Source organism: Sipha flava, unplaced genomic scaffold, assembly GCF_003268045.1.
Source record: "Sipha flava isolate LNK unplaced genomic scaffold, YSA_version1 76_pilon_pilon, whole genome shotgun sequence".
Taxonomy (NCBI): Eukaryota; Metazoa; Arthropoda; class Insecta; order Hemiptera; family Aphididae; genus Sipha; species Sipha flava.
In genome coordinates this window covers 916,053-936,235 of record NW_020273616.1, presented here as the reverse complement: position 1 = coordinate 936,235, position 20,183 = coordinate 916,053, and the positions used below count along the sequence as shown (strand labels likewise).

The 20,183-nt window shown below is 27.3% G+C and overlaps 2 protein-coding genes across 3 annotated transcripts; one reads left to right on the top strand and one right to left on the bottom strand.

Moving 5' to 3' along the window:
* Positions 1 to 125: 125 nt before the first annotated feature.
* Positions 126 to 6,141, top strand: LOC112692689 (5-demethoxyubiquinone hydroxylase, mitochondrial). The gene is made up of 4 exons (XM_025567430.1): positions 126 to 214; positions 5,377 to 5,548; positions 5,606 to 5,755; positions 5,823 to 6,141. Exons 2-4 carry the CDS (start codon positions 5,395 to 5,397, stop codon positions 6,098 to 6,100), a joined length of 582 nt encoding a protein of 193 aa, XP_025423215.1. The 5' UTR covers positions 126 to 214; positions 5,377 to 5,394; the 3' UTR covers positions 6,101 to 6,141.
* LOC112692688 (protein shifted-like) lies at positions 4,564 to 19,893 on the bottom strand. 2 transcript variants are annotated; one of them, XM_025567428.1, is made up of 8 exons: positions 18,605 to 19,777; positions 16,344 to 16,441; positions 16,104 to 16,248; positions 7,325 to 7,486; positions 6,198 to 6,398; positions 5,213 to 5,308; positions 4,944 to 5,153; positions 4,564 to 4,880 (listed from the first exon to the last, which is right to left on the bottom strand). In XM_025567428.1, exons 1-8 carry the CDS (start codon positions 18,756 to 18,758, stop codon positions 4,762 to 4,764), a joined length of 1,185 nt encoding a protein of 394 aa, XP_025423213.1. In that variant the 5' UTR covers positions 18,759 to 19,777; the 3' UTR covers positions 4,564 to 4,761. The 2 variants fall into 2 exon arrangements, with proteins under 2 accessions (XP_025423213.1, XP_025423214.1); XM_025567429.1 differs by lacking the exon at positions 4,564 to 4,880 and adding an exon at positions 19,879 to 19,893 and having other exon boundaries at positions 4,887 to 5,153.
* Positions 19,894 to 20,183: the final 290 nt, after the last annotated feature.

The following is a 20,183-nucleotide window of genomic DNA, read 5'->3' as shown; positions in this document are numbered from 1 at the left end:
CCGATCGGTTTCCGCGTCCAAATACGCCCGACGGTGCGTGTTTGTGTTTGCGTACTCTCGGCGAGTTCTCGTCAGTCGGCCGTGCGGTCCGGTCCCGTACGTTTCGGTGGTTACTAATTTTGCACGCGTCCGTCGCTCATCCGCGACCGCAGCCATTTTGTTCCGCAACGTACGGCCATTGGTGCGCATGCAGCCTGCCATCTACCGGTACCGGGTAAACGTATTTTTTTTTTTCGCCCGCCAAATTTCGAAAACGTATACAATTATAACGTGTGATAACCGATGAGTCTGACGTTTTATTCTTGTACAATCTTGCGTAATTCCACATTGATTCGACGAAAGCGATGGGAATAATCGAATAATTAGTGCTTACCCCAAATAAAGATAATCATATGAGTCGTATTACTTATAACCGATTGAATAATAAATCCTTCGAATGATATTCTATATTCTAATTATTAATAGTGCGAAACACTGGAATTCCTTTTTTATACAATAAACTATATTATTGTTAAATATCACTTCTGTCCTATGTATTGACTATTAAGCCGATCGCACACCAAAAGAGCAAAACTATGATAGACAGTATTAGTAATTTATGTGTTAGTCAATCAAAAATAATTTGTTTTTATAAAATGTATATTACCTATAATATAGACAAGAAAAACACCAGTAGACAAAATAAAAATCTGAGCTCTAGTCATGACTAATTGAAGGATCCGGTGCAAAAACCGACTATCTCCACTTTTTGAAATTGTTCAGGACAAACAAATAACTAAATTGTTTGATTTCTAATGTGATTATAAATATTGTAAATACATATTTGAATTCTCTAAGTGAAGAGCTACCTATGCGAGTATACATATTTAAATTTTAGTTTATTTTAATTACATAATTTAATTCGCAAAAATAAAGAAACATGGAGATACTTGGTTATTGCACCAAAATAATTTTTCTTTTTATATTTTGACTTCACAACAATTTGAGGTGAAAATATAACCACAAATAATACAAAACTGTGCAATATTAAAACTATGTATTATAAACTATATTTTAAAACGTAGTTTAGGAAAAAAAAACAACTTATTGATTTATAATAATAAATTAACTAAAAATTACGGAGATACCCGGTAATAGTACCGAAATTCACGTTTATATCAGAAAAGGTACTGATTATTGAGATGTTTATTTTCAACTCTAGTGTAATGTATTATGTATACATTATATTTTTTCATACGTATTTTATGCTAGGGCGCAAAATTGTTAAATACGGCACTGATTAGAACTGATTAATTTAGCACTTCTTTCGTAAGAAAGCTTGGAAGTTTTACTGGCGTGGGTTGAGGAGGACGGGAGTTATGGGTATTCTCAGTTAACACAATATAACACTAGGTGGTAGTATCGTCATCATTGGTGCAACTAGAGGGGGACTTGGGGGGGAGGCTTAGCCCCCAAATGTATTATAGCCCTCTCAAATTTTTTGATTATTTAAAATTTAATGATAATTTAAGCATGGGATAGTGAGATACACACTAAATAATATGAATATATAACGCAGAGAATTATTCAAAAGTAAATTGTATAAATATAAAATATTATTATTATAGTTTATTTTGTAATTCCTATAATCCTACATAGTTAATAATAATATTGTTATCTAATAAATGTGACGGACGACGGTGGAATATTGTGGTGGTGTTATGTCATATTTTATGTAAAACATATTACATAGAAGTAGGTACATGATTTTTAATAATATAGTATGGTAATAATATTTTATGATTGTTTTTATTTTAATTAATAATTATTGTTCTGTGTCTGCGGCAAGGGGGGTATGGGGGGGGGCGAAGCCCCTCATAGCTCACATTGACTATATTTATTTATAGGGCTTCAGCCCCCTCCCCAATATTTTAGACCTAGTTGCGCCAATGGTCGTCATAGACATTGTTTCACGGTCAGTTGTATCAATCAACGTTAAACGAGTGCAGTCCGTGGTTGGCGGTAGTTTACCAGACACGCGCCTATTAGTGTTTTTTTTTTCTATCGGAAATTGTAACAAAATGTTAGAATTGATTTCATATTTTTTTTTAGGTATATTACTTTTATATTCCATAGTTCAGTTGTAAACGTATCCAACAGCATTATCATGACTAAGCATTAGACTAAAATGCATCTCTTGTGATAGAAGCATTTGTCAAAAACAGTCATCACATAGGTGATAAGTAGGGAACGGATTTATATGTAAATGCATATTTTTATTAAAACGAGATATTTAAGATTCGATAAGAAATGTTTATGATTTAAACCATTCCTATTAAAATTATGATACTTTTATTTTACATATTTTTACATATTTTACTAATTTTTAAATATTTTTAAACATATTTTTATCATTTCATCATTCATACGTCTTCTTTGAACGAAAATACAAAAAATTATTTCAAAATTAGATCCAGAAACTTCTATCGCTATTGGAAAAGCTCAAAATATTATGCTAAATGAAACATTGAAAATAATTTAATTTTAATTAAAAATAATTTAACAAAATTATTAATAAAAAATATGTCCCCAAATAATAGTATGCAAATTGTTGAATCAGCGATTAAAACTCGTAAACGGACCAATAGATGTAAAAAAGAAAATTCATGCTGTTACAGAAAAAAATTCCAGGCAATATTGATTTTAAAACAATCAATGATATAATAAGTGGCAGACACCCTTCTAAATATTTGGAATTATCGCCTTCTGATAGTACGCACTTGAAATATGCTTTTAATACATCGGTTGATATGAAACGATAATTTAGCCGTTTTAAAAATATTTTGATACCTAGTAGGCGACATTTAACATTTGATAATTTAAAAGATATTGTAATAATTCAATGCAACAAATCATTTTGATAATTTAATAATAATAATCACTTTTTTCCCCCCACATATTTGGATGTTTTTAGCACATATTTTATAAATTATACTTACATATATATGTAAATATTTCTGTATTTTTATTATATATAAATCCGTTCCCTAGTGATAAGTATGATAATTGCCAGAATGACGAATTAGTTGATTCTGATGAGGATTTTGTTTGATATTCAGATTTGTTTTATTTTTACATTTTCAATGTTTAACTTTATATTATTATTTTTTTTTTTTTTTAAGGTTCAATGTTTTAATAACTCTATTTTATTTATATTTTTAATTTTTCAATTATTAATGTTTGTTACTAAAGTTAATAGTTATGTTTTTTTTTCAATATTTGAAGTTTTAATAATATTTATTTTGAATAATAAATTATATTACTATATTGCATATTGTGTACTAGATTTTTTTTCATAATATTTATCACAATCTAAAATATTTAAGATGAAACGTTGAGCTAAAAAGTAATAAAAAACTCGGAGGCGGTAAATTACAATTGTGCTCCCGCTGAAGCTATGGATGGAGGGCGCTCGGATGAAGGTTAAAAAGGTTAATTATTATAAAAGTAAAGTAAATGAATAATAAGATAGATACGTGACATTTGATAAAATATTATGCTATCTGTGGTTATCACTTATAATATCATGCGGTATGAACAGTGTAGATAGTTCATTTTTTGGTGCAGTAACATGGTATATATGGAAATACCCGCTTATTGCACCGAACACTGTAACCAAGCATCTCCATTTCTATATTAGCTTATCTAATAAGTTGTTATTGCACCCAAATTTCGACAAAATTATTCTTTATCAGAAAATGCAAAAACATGCATTTCGAATAAAAATGGTGATAGCCGGTTCTTGCACCGTACCTTTCAATTGTGTTCTAAAGCAAAAACGTTTTGTTTTGACTATTTCTTAGTGTGCATATGCAATGTAGTTTCTAATGTTCAATTTTTAACAAAACTGTGTTAGATTAACTAAACGCAGTTTTGCTTTTTTGGTGTGGATCGGCCTGACATTTTATCAATTTTAAAATTAATCTGATAATAGTTTTTTATTTATTTTAATTCAGTTAATTTATCATTCAAATGGTTTTTAATAATAATTTCAATATAATATAATAAGAAAATATCTACCCATTCAATAAATACATGAAGAAATGTATTGCATTTATTTGGAAATATATGAACATTAATATATGCAATTTAATACATGTTGAATGAATCAAGCTCTATTTTTAATCATACAATTATTAATAGCAATAAAATAACAATAATATAAATAATTAATATTAAAAATATTATATTGAGAAATTCACAAATTTATGCTCTACATTGGTAAGTAGATGTGATTAATGATCACATCTAGATATGATTATAGATGATGATTGTAAATCAATAATTAATTATACCATAAAATCAAATTTGAATCAATTAAAATACACCTTGGATTTTTTATTTAACATTTTTTCTTTATTACAAAAAACTATGCTAATTAATTAATTATTTCAAGATATATATATCCAAACTAAATAAACAATAATGAAAATGTTAACATAATTTTGATTTAATAGAAATATACTATATTGTAATCATAACTTAATAGTATTTCACTGAATTATAATAAGAATACTTCAAATTTTAGTTATTTAGACTAGTTTAATAGTTTCTTTATTTTCATTAGATTATTTTAGTGTTTAAAAACTTACCTAATCACATCGGTTTAAATTCTAATGAATGTACATTTCAATATTTAATTATACTTTACAAATCACAGATAAATTAGTTCTATAGGTAATATTTTTTTAAACATATAAAATTTTACATGTATTGTGCTAATCAATGGTGACTTTTGGGTACTTCATCATAATCTATATCATCCATATCATCATCGTCATCTTCTTTATGAGAATGTTGATATTCTGATCTATGATTATATTGTTTTGGCTTTGGTACTTCTATATTAAAAATAAAACTAGTTAACAATTTAACGTTTGATTACTAATTTTGCGATAAATTACTTCTCTGACAAAATTTCCCTGACCATCCTTGTTCACATCTGCAGGTTGCATTTGCTGTACAATAGCCCTGACGGCATGGCCGCTTACAGTTGAAATGTTGTGGCATAGGTTGACCAATTTCACAATGGTCTCCTTTAAAACCATAAACACATCTACATTTGTTAACTCCTTTACATTTGCCACCATTTGAACATGGTATAATACATTTAGCTAAAAATACCAATTTTGTACATAACAAAATAAACTTTATTAAGATTATAAAACCTTACAATATTCACACCGTAAACCATAAAATCCTTTTGGACATTGGCATGTATCTTTTTGTATACATTTTCCACCATTTAGACATTTCTCTGTACAAATACCTGTAAATAATGTAAATATTAATTATAATTAATAAATATGATTTTTTATTTCTTTTTTTTTGTTATAGATTCTTAATTAAAAAAAAATGAAGTTGTTTCAACATACAATCACATTATCTAAAATTATTGGTCGAAGAGGTTTACATGGTGCTAACCAAAAATTAGATAGTATTCTAAGAGTCAATCATGCTGGAGAACTTGGAGCTGATTGTATTTATGCAGGACAAATGGCAGTATTAGGTATGAAAATAAAATAAATCTTACAGCCACAAATTTAATATTTTCTTATATTTATAGGAAACACTAATGTAGGCCCTAAAATTAAGAAAATGTGGGAACAAGAAAAAGAACATAAGCGTACATTTGAAGAACTTATAAATCAACACAGAACTCGACCATCTTTACTCTATCCTTTATGGCATTGTGCCGGTTATTTTCTTGGAGCTGGTACTCTGAATTTAAAAAAATAACTGTTAAAAATATTTAAAAAGATTTATTTTCATTTAATTTATAGGTACAGCACTTATGGGTCCAAAAGCTGCTATGGCTTGCACTGTTGCGGTGGAAACAGTAATCGTAGATCATTACAATGATCAATTAAGAGAATTGATGGCTGACCCAAAATCTGATCCAAAGCTACTTGAAATAATTAAAAAGTTTAGAGATGAAGAACAAGAACATCACGACTGTGGTATTGATCATGGAGCTGAGCAAACGCCATTTTACAATGTATTAACAAATGTTATAAAATCTGGATGCAAATTAGCCATAGAAGTAGCAAAGAAAGTGTAAAAATATTTAACTTGTAAAATAATATAATGTTTATAGTGAAATGTTAAATCTATATTTTTTGGAAGAATAAATAATAAATATTTATTAAAATGATTACCTCCTTCACAATGTGGCCCTTGAAAACCTAGTGGACATCGACAAACACCTGGTGCCACACACGTACCGTTATTCATACACTGAGGATAACACAAAGCAGTTTTGCAGTATTGTCCCATGTAGCCTTCTGGACACTGACATATTTTTTCTGCGTTGCACCAACCATTGTTTTCACATTTTTTATCACATTCTGAGTCTGGACCTTTGAACATAATTTTTGTAAGCATTATTTTATTGTTTATGAATCAATTAATCAATAATTATTAATATCAGCAGTTCCTAATTATTTTCCAAAACCTTAAGACTATTAATAAAGGAAATAGGTAAATTATTTAGCTAATCAATGTGTGTAAATTAAATACAAAAAAGCTGATCAGATAAAAGTTTTAAATAAACTACTTGGATAAATATCAAAGAGTTACCAAATAATAAATAGATTTAAAAAAAAATGTAATTATTAAAATACTGACTTGAATCATTTAAATTAATTTATATTTAATTGATTTTAAAAGTTTGAATTGCTTATTTCAATTTGTGGAAAAATGTAAATGTTATTTATGTATTGCTATTTTCAAACATTTGAATACACTTATAACAATAATCTTATAATAAATAATATATTTTTACTTAATTTAAAATTTGAAATAAATTTTTTTTTTTTTTAAACATATATATTATAAGAAAATTAATTATATAATATGTTAATTATTCCTGTTAGAAAAATACAAAATTAATATTTCTAAGAGTTAATTAATTGTTAAGTTTTCAAGGGCTTCCGCATGTGAAAGCAAATAGAACAAATTTCCAACCCCTCTAAATGATTTCCACAATAAGTCAATTTAAATTATTTAACAAACTTTTTAGGTTTTAAAAAATATATTTTATTACAATTACCTCTCCCTTGACAAATTTGAGCGGATGCCCTTGTAGGCATTTATGTTGATTACTTAGACTAGTCATTGTTCCACTTTTGGATCCAGAAACAGTTTATGCTTATGTTAAATTTGTTTAAAATACTACTGTAGCTAAAATAATACATTGTGTAATAATAATGCTAATTAAATATAGATAAATAATAGAAATATGATTATTTATTAATGAAGGATTAGGCAAAGCATTTGTTCTTACTTGTACTTTTACTTGTACCTCTAACCATACACTCTTTTCTTAGTTTCACTTTTAATGGTGTATCGGGAAGAGCACGACCTTTCCTGTTCATTATTATTAGTCGTATACTGAAACTGGCAATACCCGAATTGTTTCCCGAACAAGGTAACAAGATCCTAAATACTGAAATGAACAATGTATATAAAAAACTAATTAATACAAATTAATTTAGTTTTCAATCATATATATATATGTTTACTGGCAATATAGATGATCCGGTATTTTGCAAAATGCCAAAAATCACTCGGCAATGTACATAATATTATGTCATACGTAGACTAGACAATATGATGAAAATAAATAAAATCGGGCATCGCATATTACCAATGATAAGTCATTTATCATAAATGTGCGTGCACGATTTAACGCAATAAAGATTAAGATTATTTTACTACATACTATAATAATAATTCCTAGGTATAATATCGAACGTACTAATAATTTTATTACAATATCGTAATTTTTCTCGTCATTTTCGTGTCTCGTCATGATGTAACTATGAATACGATTTATATGAACTCAAATTTTTATAACAAACTACAACATTTTTTTTAAAAATTTGACAACTAATACTGATTTTTTATCTGATGAACAGTATAATGAGTTGATAAAAATTCAATACACAAGAATTAACCAAGGATTTTTAAAATGTGTTGTAAGTCCAAGTGTCAAAATAAAAAGTGTATTTGCCTTAAAAATAACATTTCATGCACTTCAAAATGTAATTTTTCTACAACATGTTATAATAAGTAAATAGTATTTTAAGTGAAATTTTTATATAATAGTAATAATATAATAATAGATAAAAATTAAATTTTGTCTGTAATATGAGTATTAATATATAATAATTATAAGAGTTTTAAAGTAATATAGCATAAAATAAAATGTTTTGTACTTTGCCTAAAAAAAAAATTGGCATTTTGCATAATGCCTAGGTATTTTATAAAATACCTGAATTGTCCATATTTTTGGTGACATATACATATACAATATATGTATACTTTAATACCATATTGCTTATTTCTAGAATAACATCTAGTGATGAATTTTGACATAGAAAACAATTTTTATTAAAGAAAACTTGTCAATTGTTAACCTTAATAATATGAATGAAATGAACTAGTAATGGATGGCCCATATATACATATATATTATATCTAATTATTAATAAAATATAATCACGTATTAAACATGTAGGTATATATCAGTGTCAAATATTGAAATACTTATATATATTTACTGATTTAAATACATAATTTTATATATCAACTAATTTTTAAATTATTAAAAGAGATAAATAATTATAATTGATCACTTATTACAAATAATTAAAAACTATTTTATTTCAATATATTTTTTATATAATTACAAATTATAATTTATTGTTGTCATTTCCATTAGAATAGTTTGGCCTAAAATAAGTTATATTTCTTATTAAAACAGGAAATAGGTATCACAATTAAAAAATCCTTGTGAAATACCTTGACCTTGTAAATATTATCTATGTATAAATTCATAAATACACCTAACCTAAATGAGTCTACACAATAATTTATGTGCAAATGCATCGTACGCGTAAAAAATTCTTTAGATCTTGAGGATTTCATTAAAATATGTTTATGATATGGAATTAAATAAAAATGTACTAGTTTCATACACCTAATATGCGATGAATACTTCATAGTAGGTGATTCATAACAATAATAAAATACGTAAGTAGGTACACAAAGATTTAAATCGTTATGATTCGTGATCACTTTTAAGCTTTTGAAATCATGACTAATCTTAAGACTTTCATTGAAATAACATGCTTAATCTTATAGTTAGATTTATGTTCTAAATTAAGCTTTTCTAAGACAAACAATTTGAACTTTTTTTTTATGACAATTTGAATAACTTAAATATTTACAAAAATCATTTTTCGTGTACGCTCGTAAATTTATATAATTATCATTAGATATGTTAGAACACATCTATTTAGGTACCTATCAACATACAAATTATACTAAATTACAATACTTAATAATTATTAATAAATAAATAATTTTAACTATGCTTAACCATAAAGTATTTCATTATTCTAATTTTAAATAAATACATTTTATTTTTTTAATAATAGTTATTTTTCTGTTATTCAATTTTTTTTTTCGTTCACAAATTGAAAAATTATATTTATCATCTAGATCAGGGGTTGGGAATCTTTTCATTGAAAATAGTCATTTTTTAAAAAAGTTACAAAACCATGATATCCAGAGAGCCTTATGAATAAATTATTTTTTTTTTAGTCATAAGTTTTCATCAGAAATTATATATTTTGGTTGTCCCATGATGTTTTGAACTAATGCAAAAGTATCAGTCCGCTCACTTCGAAATCCTATATTTTCCTTTTTAACTTTGCGCGTTTTGTTTATAGAAATCTTGTTCACAATATTGCTATATTGCTAGTGGTAAGAGATCGTTTTCTGTTTTAAGACGTAGGTATTAAAAAAATTATTTAAGATCGTCATTAATATAAGAAAAAATGTACAGTTTATCAATTTTATGCATAAAATCTTTTTTGTTTGAAGAAATGAAATAGAAAGAACTGATCTAAAAATTTGAAACTATTAAATGCATAAAAAAAATACATTTAAAGAAAAATCAATATTAGTTTTTTTTAATTTACGTTAATATTAAAAATCACTATTTATTATCTGTATATTTTTTAACCAATTTATTAATATCATAATTTTATTTTGTGATTGTTTTCCATTCATTTAAAAAAATTCTTTAAAAAACTATTCTGTGACACTAAACATATAATTATACATTTTAGAAAAAGTGGGCATTAACTAGTTAAAAAGTTAATTTTTTTTAATATTTTAACTTAACTAGTTTAATTGGCAGTTGAAATAACTTAGCTTTTCACAGTTGATTTAAAAATGATCTATCAAGTTAAAAAAATTTTGAAATTTTTCGTTTATACGTAAATATTAATATAAAAATTAAATAATCATGTATAGTAAAATTATTGTATACACTGTACATCAGTTATCATACTAGATTTTGTAAGTTGGGGGCCCACTTTTGAGTATTGGGTTCTGGCCGTGGATACAAAATGTTATGTACAAAGAATTTTAAATATAAAGATAAATAAATATATACGGTAGTGAGTGGCCCAGTGCATTTTATAAGGAATTTTCACTGGGCGACAAAAAATGTTTTTCTGAAAATAGTCAATGTATAATACCATAGTACGATTATAGTATTACACGTTTGTTTCGCATTATTTCGCCCAATCTTTTAAAATATTGTCGACAGAGTATAATTACTGGGTGACATTTGTGTCGCCTAGTTAACTAGTTAAAAAATGCACTGGAGTGGCCCCTTGATGTACAATGTCATAGTATTTTTTAAACACTTCGGCACCACTGCTGTATATTATGATAAAAAATTCAATAAAATTGTTTATTAAAATTTAGGAAATTAGATATTTTTAAAGAACGCAGTCACTTTTTATATGATCTACATACTAATTAAAAAAGTAGATTAACTTTTTTTGTACTAAGTTAAGTTAATATTTTTTTCCTTATTAACTTTTAACTTATCGAATTAAATTTATGAATTGTTAACTGTTAAATTTTAACTTATCGATCATTTGTTCTCTTAACTCGAGTTATTTTCATTAACTTGCTCACCTTTGCTTTTTAGTGTAAGTAGATTAATTATTATATAGACATATTTTATAATAGAATTTAATTTTTCTAATTTTTTCATAGAAACCAGGATTTTTTTTTTTTTTTGATCTCATTAAAACCTTTTTTTTTTTTGTGAGGAGGAGACAACAATTATTTGTTCCAGAGCGGTATCGGCCGTTGATCCGGCACTGCGTCCTTTTATATATACATTATTTGTATAATTAAGTGTAATTTGCATGTTGGTTTTTGAAAAACAAAATATTCACCAACTATCTATTAGATTTTTGTAAAGTGGACTGAATACCAAACATTCAAAACAGCCTAGAAAAACTGTATACGCTTGAATCCTATTTTTAATTTGTATATATTTAATCAGTATTATAGCATTTTATATTAAAATTATAATATTATTGTAATTTGTTTTAGTGTAACAATCATAAATAAAAAATCAAAGTATTATAAAATCAATACTTTATGATATAGATATTATTTGATTAAATAATTTTACCGTAAATTTTTATTATACAGGTAGATTTTTTCACAATAAAAACAGATTTTGAATAAGGGGATTTAGTTGTTATGTACCATTTATCATTGCTTTTACATTTTAAAACCCATCTCAACGACCCGCTCAACTGAGCCTAATCCCATCAAAAATCAATTGGATTTTTAATATAATATTTTATAAATATGATAAATATTATTTCTTTTTAAGATTTCAGTAGAAGGGAGGTTTAAAGAAAAGGATGCTGCTAAACATCTGTCTATATAAATACCAAAATATATTTCAGTTTCTATATATCTTTATTTGAAATAGTAATACTGTCAAAATTATTTATTAGCCTATCTATGAGATAAATCAAACATACGATAATAATAATAAACATTTAATATAAAAACATAAATATATTCAATAAATACGTATATTATTCAGTGAATAATAATCACGATTCACAATGCTATGGTATCACAGTACTGCAATATTCGATCACAGAACTCCAATCCCGATAACACTAACTATACATGGAAATTATTCAACGTAAAATCAATTATCTATTATATATCTTCAATAATATAATATAATATCTTCGGTTATCCCGAATTTCGATATATATCGCGATAATAGATAGAATTGCAGATAAACAAGGGGATCTCAAACGCTATCACCAAGGTGGATATATATCCACCTTGGCTATCACAATAATATAAGTAGAAATAGATTTGGCGGAAACGATGACCGCCCAGTGGCGCCACAATAACCATAAAATTTTCACAATGTGGCCATTAATTTATTTTTAGTACATTTACATTTTTTTTTTAATGTGTAGTGCATATTATTATGTTTTTGTTTTGCAAATAAAGCCTATTTGGTAATCTAGAGTTGTTTTAAGGATTAACCTAATATCGACATCTTTTTTCTCCTACTTTCGCGAAGTACACACAAGACTCTAACAACAAAATATGAAAATGGTATATTTTCATCAATCGTAATAAAAGCATTAGACTTGGTAATACTATCAGTGCCGCAACTACACTAACTTGGGCCCATGTGTAAGTAAAAGGAATGCCCTCCCCCCGCATCTTGACTCTGCAGGAAAACCGTACCGCATTTGTAAACTATTTTGAATTTCGATTATACAGGCTGTAAAAGAAACGCTGATGTACTATAATGTGTACAAGACAAAATCAATCAATTATTTTTCAATCTCCATAAGTAATTATTATTACAAAATGGTTTTATTTTCTTGCTTTCTACATATTTTAAAATTATTGCTATTGGGCCCTATTATAAGCTAGAGTCATGGGCCTGTGTGTTTGACACACGCAACTTACTCGGTTATTGCGGCACTGAATACAATGCACAGAGACAAATTATCACCGCATAGTGATGTCATTAACGCGTTTATGTGATCAGTCCTCGCTAAAAATCACGCCACCGTAAGAAATGCATTAAAATAGTGAATTAATTTCAAACAGACCACAAGACATTATTAAATATTGAAATGTGTTTTTTATTCGATTGGATTAATTATTTTACTATTAACTACTAATATTTTTCTATATAATATAAGTAAAATACCAACAACGTATTTCATTTTACTTGTCATTGATAAATTATTATAACATTTGATATGTATTGTATTCATATTATCTTTTGACATTTTTATGAATATCTACTGGTATTTTAGAACCTAAATCCATATTATGGTAACAAAAACGGTGGAAATACAAATAATTTTTGAAAATATATTGTAATCCCAATACAATACATATACCCACAATAAATAACCGATTCAGACTTTTGAAATAAATAAAACTGTTAGGTCCTATAATTTCTAAATAATATATATATACACATATGAGTCATGTGCTCATTCATAATGTATGTATTCACATGTATATGACAACAAATTACATACAAAAATTAGCCATACGTTTAAAAATATGTAGGTAGATGAATACTTAACATTATTAATATTAATTGTTAATTGTTAAATATACCAAAAGAAATGTATACAATATTAATAAATTTATTTTTTTAATGATTTTTATTAAGTAAAAAATAGTACTATAATAGCAAATGTCAACAATATCAACACTAAACTATACATATTTTACTCTCACCTTCTCTTCCAGCTATCTGGGGTCCGTCACTCTCATTCGCCACCACCACGATGTATAATTTCTTCCATCTCTTGCCCCCATAAACGACTAACCATAATTTCACCCTCAATCAGAAATGGATACAATGGGAGGTTGAAGCCTCCCCTATTAGACATTAATTATAACCATATCCGATACAGGAACTAAAAATATTTAATACATTAGATGTAAAAAAGACCGTACAAATCGACATGCACAATGAATTATGGCAATAACTAACTTTACTAAACCCCCCTTTCATTTCTAGATCCACGCCTGCTCTCAATGCTATCCAATAATTTCTTCCTTTACTTCTTTCCCCTTCTACATTCATTTTCATCGTGATACATCTCACTACCTTATATTTCCTTATTTTTCTTCATAAAATGCTCGAACCTACTCTAACTCTCTAATTTTTTCCACATTTGATATCGCTAATATGTTTAAAATTATATTTAAATTAGATAATTAACTATATCAAAAATTTGAAAGTATTCTAAATTAATTATTACATTTATATATAACCTATAAAATTGAAAATAGTTAAAATATGGAATTTAACATTTTTTTTACACTTCAATTCAGTGTTTATCTACCTATTAAATTTTAGTTTTAAGTTAAAATTAAAGTTTTACCATTATGTGTTTTTTCTTCAATTTTGACCAGAAGGTGACCAATCATCACTAAATAAAAAGTAGAATATAAGAAATCTGGGCTTAAATATAGAATTTGTATAATAAAGAGGTAATTTTTTATTTCTCAACGGTTTTCGAATAATTAAGAAAAAAAGAGAAACAACTTTAAAAAAATTTCAATTTCAACTGAGATTCAAACTCCATATAAACTAATAATCGCTTATTATTTTGTCACACAATTTTTTTTAGTCTGTTTACACGATTTTGAATAGGATTGCTCCAATCATCATCTTTATAAGAGATTCCTGATTGGAAAAATTATTTAATTAATACTATGAATAGGGCCATTGCAAAATTTCCAATAGTTTTCTTTATAAATGCGACAAGCTGACGAAAAATGATATAAAATAACGGTAAAGATTACATAATATTGGATTTAAAAAAAAAAATGAATTTTCGTTTTCATCCTAATTCAAAAAATAATATTTGTAGAGACTTGAACATTTCACTGAATTCTTATATCACCATTTGCTGTAAATGATATAATTTGCAAAATATTTTTTTGAGTTATTGAAGTTTTAATTTTTTTCGAAAATGTCACTAAAATAATTTATATAATAATGTATGAGCGTTTAAATATTTAATCAGGACCGTATTTAGGGGGGAGCTACAGGGTGCTATTGTCCCGGGTGGCTGAATATGAGAGGATGGCTAATTTTGTATATTTTCAATATTTAATGATCTAATATTTTTGAAATGAAATTTCCTTACAAAATAAAAAGTGTATCTCAAAAAAGGATATGTACCGCCAATCACGGCGTCACGAAACACACACACACACACACAAATACTCGGTAACGGTCGAGTACTGTCGATAGATCCAAAGATTTACAAACAATCTTTCTTTATATTAACATTGCATTTAAAATTATTTTGTGTACACCAGCAACGAATTGTTCATCAGAAAGATCTTTTTCAACTCGCAGAAATTTGTATCTGGTTTAATGAAGCGTTTTTTTATTGTTGAACTTAGTGTCAAATTCCTAAATACGACCCTGTATTTAGTTATCACAAATCGATAAAAATCACAAAAGTTCATTACATTTTAGTTATCAAAAATTCATTTAATTTTCAATTTTATACTTAAAATTTGAAATTGAATTAGATTTTGACTAGGTTTTGAATTAGATTTTCTTTATAGCTAAAAAAAAAAAATACTAGAAAGTCACAAAAATGTTTTATAAGTGTCATAGAATGAAATTTTTAACGAAATCAAATATTCTAACGAATTACGATATTAGTTATTTGGTAAAAGATATTTTTTATAATTTTGAAATACCTACTTAAATTATATTTTTGCAGTTTTAGGCACTTGAGATTTTCCCAAATTTTTATGCCTTTTTTTGCAAAAGTTACAACACTAAAACTTCAACCTAACTAATAAAAAAAAATTGATTTTACTATATTAATTATCCGTAAAAATATAATCTGATTCTAATATAAATCGACTTTTGTCATTCTGGATTATTTTTTCGAGAGTAATGTGGTACATGGATTTTAAGTTTAAAAGATCAATACAGCAAACTCGTAATTTTCTAATCCTAATATATTTTATACTTAACGTATTAACTTGTGGTAACATCTGCTTTAAATATATAGTCCAGGTCTATAAAATTAAATAGAAGTATTCATATTTATAATAAAATGCATATTTTAGAAAAATGTAAAAATAAAGGCATATAGATTGAATCTAAAATAATCATTATAAACGCTAAAATATTTTACCTTTGGGTCTTCTAGGTATTTGTCCTTTGGTCTCTATAGTTACTGTGGGTGGTTCAAGTATATTTTCATCATCTGATTGCAGTATGTCAAACGCATAAAAGTATTTCTTGTTTCCAGACATCCATGTGAAATTGACGTAACCCACCTGTTTATAAATTACGTAGGTACTTAATATAATATAAAGTACCTATATGAAGTATTGAAATTTAAGTTTTAAATAAAACAGTTAAAAACACTTACTTCTGATGGAATAACGGGCAAATACTGTTCAAAATTTTTGTCTAAAATATATGGAGTGACTTTACCTTCCATAATTGCATATATTGGCATTTTAAGACCTGAAAATAATTGTGCATGAAACAAGAATTATAATTATAATGATATTTTTGATATATAATAAAATAATAAAAAATTTAATTAAAATTGAAAATTAATAAACGGTTTACTCATAAATTAATATATAAATAAATAAATAAGTAAATAAATAATACATATTTTTGATATACTAAATATTTCATTATATCGACATTGTATCGAAATATTTATAAAAGTAATCACTTCCATAAACAACACTTATATTTTCTACATGCATTTTCAACTTAACTATAAATTTATATAGTATTACAATTATATTTTTTAATCAAACAATTACTATCTGATAATGACGATATCGTGAGGTTTTATATTGCTTACGATAGGTTAACAAACTAAATAATAAATACCTTATAAATAACAAATTGATTACGTAATAATATATATGTATAAACGAATATAAAACAAATAATTTCAAAATAGAACAACTAATGACTAATATTTATAAAATTGAAATACCAAATACTTATAGATATAACGATGAGTCATTTATTTTGCTGACACGATACAATTGTTGTAATTGTTGTTTAATACATTTTAAAGTATTAAAAATAATTGGAAAAATGTATGGTGAATTTCAAATATTTTAAATATATATATCCATTTTTATACCTAGACGAAACTGTAAGAAAAAATTTAAAACAATCATTTTAACAATACGATTAATAGTTTTTAAGTTGTTTAATTATAGTAGTATTTTAAATTTTTTTTTAAACAATTTACAGTTCCTAAAATGTTTTCAAAAGTATAAACTACTTTTTATTTAGAACAAATAACTTTTAATTATAAATGTTTTATGCACCTACTGTAGATCACAGCGTAATAGTTATAAATACATTTTTTCATTTTTTCCATAGAAATGTGCTATAGTTATAAATTATAACTTATAATGCTAATATAAACATTAGTTGAACCTAAAATATTAAGATTTATTACAGTATAATATATTTAGTTGCATGTGATTGCTAGTGATCCACAATGAGATTTTTTTTACAGTTTATCAGTCTATTCCTTGTTATACAATTTATATAACTATTTTTATGTATTAACTAAAAATAAAGGAATTTAAATTATCATTCATGTAAAACATAAACAAATTAAAAATGGATTAAAAAAATAATTGTTACGGATTCACTTTTAAACATACGTCCTTGGATAATATTTATTGCTTATTGAATTATTTATTACTAAACATGTTTATTCAATAATTAATATAATTATTAATTATTATTAAATATAGTACCACCAAAATCACAGTTGATAAAATACATTCAAACATGGATGATGAGTATAATACAAAAAATCGTCATTAACGAAAACTTTAATACGTATTGAAACATAACACACACACACACACACACACACACACATATATATATATAAAATAAAACATTATATATATTGTAAACAAGTTCCTGGATATAATTATATAATAGTTTATTTCAGCGAGAGATTTACATTTTGAAATTATTCATCTGCAGTTGGTAAAAAAAAGAAATGTAAACATTTTTTTTTTTTAATACAAAACAAAAGGAGGAAAACTTCCATAGTAAGACTATTAAAGAATTCGGTTAACTTTACGTAATACGTAACGTTACATATCAAGTCAGACACGTTTTTGAACGCAAGTCACTTGACATTTATGTAGGTCTTTAATAGACCTTATTCAGAATAGGCGACTATCACAATAACTGCAATAGCTAAAAGCTAAACATAAGTCATTTTAAAAAAATCATAACTTTTAAGGCAATTAGAAGTGATATTTTTTTTTAATACTATTCGCAGTAAAGCTCATTTATATTAGATACGGAGTTGTGGCTAGTGAATTTATTGTTAGTCCACATATTGCCAAGTATACTAGTTAATCCTAAAGAAACCAAGGTGGGCATGGTTCGTACAGAATTTCGGGGCTTAAATATTGCCTAAGATTGGTAGAGTGGACCATTTAGAGTATTTTTTCAGAGTTGTAATTGTGCAATAAAATATAACGCTTTTTAATATGTGCTAGATGTATAGGGAGACTCAATTGTGTCCTTATTTACCCCCGTTTGAACTTCTGATTATAATAGTGTAATATCGCATATGGATATGAGTAAGTATGTGATATTATAAAAACTTTCAATGCTCACCACTGTACATTTTCACTTGCTGCTCGTCGATCCACAAAGACAGATTGTCTCTTTTCGTCTGTTGCTGTTGTTGCTTATGCTTGAGCGTTCCCACGACTACAACCGTAGCGCACAGTGGCAGTAGGTACCACGCCGCGGCTGGTAGACGCGCCATGCACGTTCGTTTCGCTAGCAGTACACTCGTCGTGCGTACCGTATACGGCGGCTATTAGAGTTCACGCTAATCACACAATCTTAGTACGCGCGGGTACTTACCAGACACCTGTTGAGCGAACGGCAGGATATTTTTATTTTCTTCTCCCTTGCGTAGTACGGTGCCCAGTTGCAGCTTGGTAGTGGAGGTGGGCCGGCTTTAATATAAATGTATTTTATCGTATAATGGTATATAAAAAAATTGAACACGGTTGTATACGGCCGTTCGTTGCCGCGAAGAAACGGTTTCTTCGCGATGACGAAGGGACGTAAATGTTCGTGGACCCGTGGTAATTGACTCGTCGTGGCGTATGTATCCCTACGAAAACGGCGAACGGTCCCTCTATGATCGTTTATTATATTTTATGAGTCCGAAGTGTCTGTCGAGGGCGTGCGAGAAAATCCCGTGTGGCGCACGGGGCGGTGCAGAGAGAGTGCCGCAGTAGTGGTGTGTTTAGGCTGGCGGCGTGGTCCTGACAGTGGTGACGGTTGGCGTGCGTATGCGCGGCTCGAAGAGTGGTGCAAGCGCCGCGCCAACTGGTTTTCTCGCTTAACCTAACCCAACTGACCGGGACACCGTGTTCGCGCGCCCGGCATCCACGGCCGGCGAAACGTCTGCCCCGTCGTCGTTCTCGCTCACTATCGACAGCGCTCGCATACGCTACCGCCGTCACGACCGGCTGGACCAGTTCGTACAGTGCGGCCGCCGCCTCGGCCCTACTCTTTTTTACACACACACACACACACACACACACACACACACACACACGCTGCCTCCGCCACTGCGTACACTTTTTTGTGCGTAGGTACACCCACGACCGTCTTACACGATGTTTATATACGATGCGCTATTATTATACTATAATTACTATTGCAGTTGTCCGATTATTGCTTATACAGGGCGTTGATATGAAAGTGAACGTACGCCATTACTTATTCAATGCAATTATATATTATGTATTTCGTCCCCATTCCACAAATCTAGAGAATACATAGATTATTTTTTAAATACTACTTACATTTAGGAAAATTACACTTAATGCTTAAGATATATTTACACCATACATCCATAATATACTTACAAAATTATTGGCTGTTATTTTTTCACTTCATCACACAAATACGGTTACATTATTCTGAATCTCAATAATACACTGCAATATTATCACATAATTGCTAAAAATAATGATAAATTGTTCAATAATATAATAACATAGGTAAATAACCAACTATAAATTAACAATACTTAAACGCGTTATTAAAAGCAGTATAAACTATATAAACATAATTTAACTATTTTTATTTGACTTCATAACATTAAAAATTCTTTGTCTTATTTGTAAATAGTATATTGTAACATTTTTCTTGTATATAAAATTTATTTAGG

What these genes read in the sequence shown, in the direction of transcription:
- LOC112692689 (XM_025567430.1), top strand. Translation starts at nt 5,395, where the DNA reads ATGAAGTTGTTTCAACATACAATCACATTATCTAAAATTATTGGTCGA. An exon ending in AGGACAAATGGCAGTATTAG is followed by an intron (nt 5,549 to 5,605) that starts GTATGAAAATAA and finishes TTATATTTATAG; the next exon opens with GAAACACTAATGTAGGCCCT. An exon ending in CGGTTATTTTCTTGGAGCTG is followed by an intron (nt 5,756 to 5,822) that starts GTACTCTGAATT and finishes TTTAATTTATAG; the next exon opens with GTACAGCACTTATGGGTCCA.
- LOC112692688 (XM_025567428.1), bottom strand. Translation starts at nt 18,758, where the DNA reads ATGGCGCGTCTACCAGCCGCGGCGTGGTACCTACTGCCACTGTGCGCT. An exon ending in GCAAGTGAAAATGTACAGTG is followed by an intron (nt 16,442 to 18,604) that starts GTGAGCATTGAA and finishes AATTATTTTCAG; the next exon opens with GTCTTAAAATGCCAATATAT. An exon ending in TGCCCGTTATTCCATCAGAA is followed by an intron (nt 16,249 to 16,343) that starts GTAAGTGTTTTT and finishes ATTTATAAACAG; the next exon opens with GTGGGTTACGTCAATTTCAC.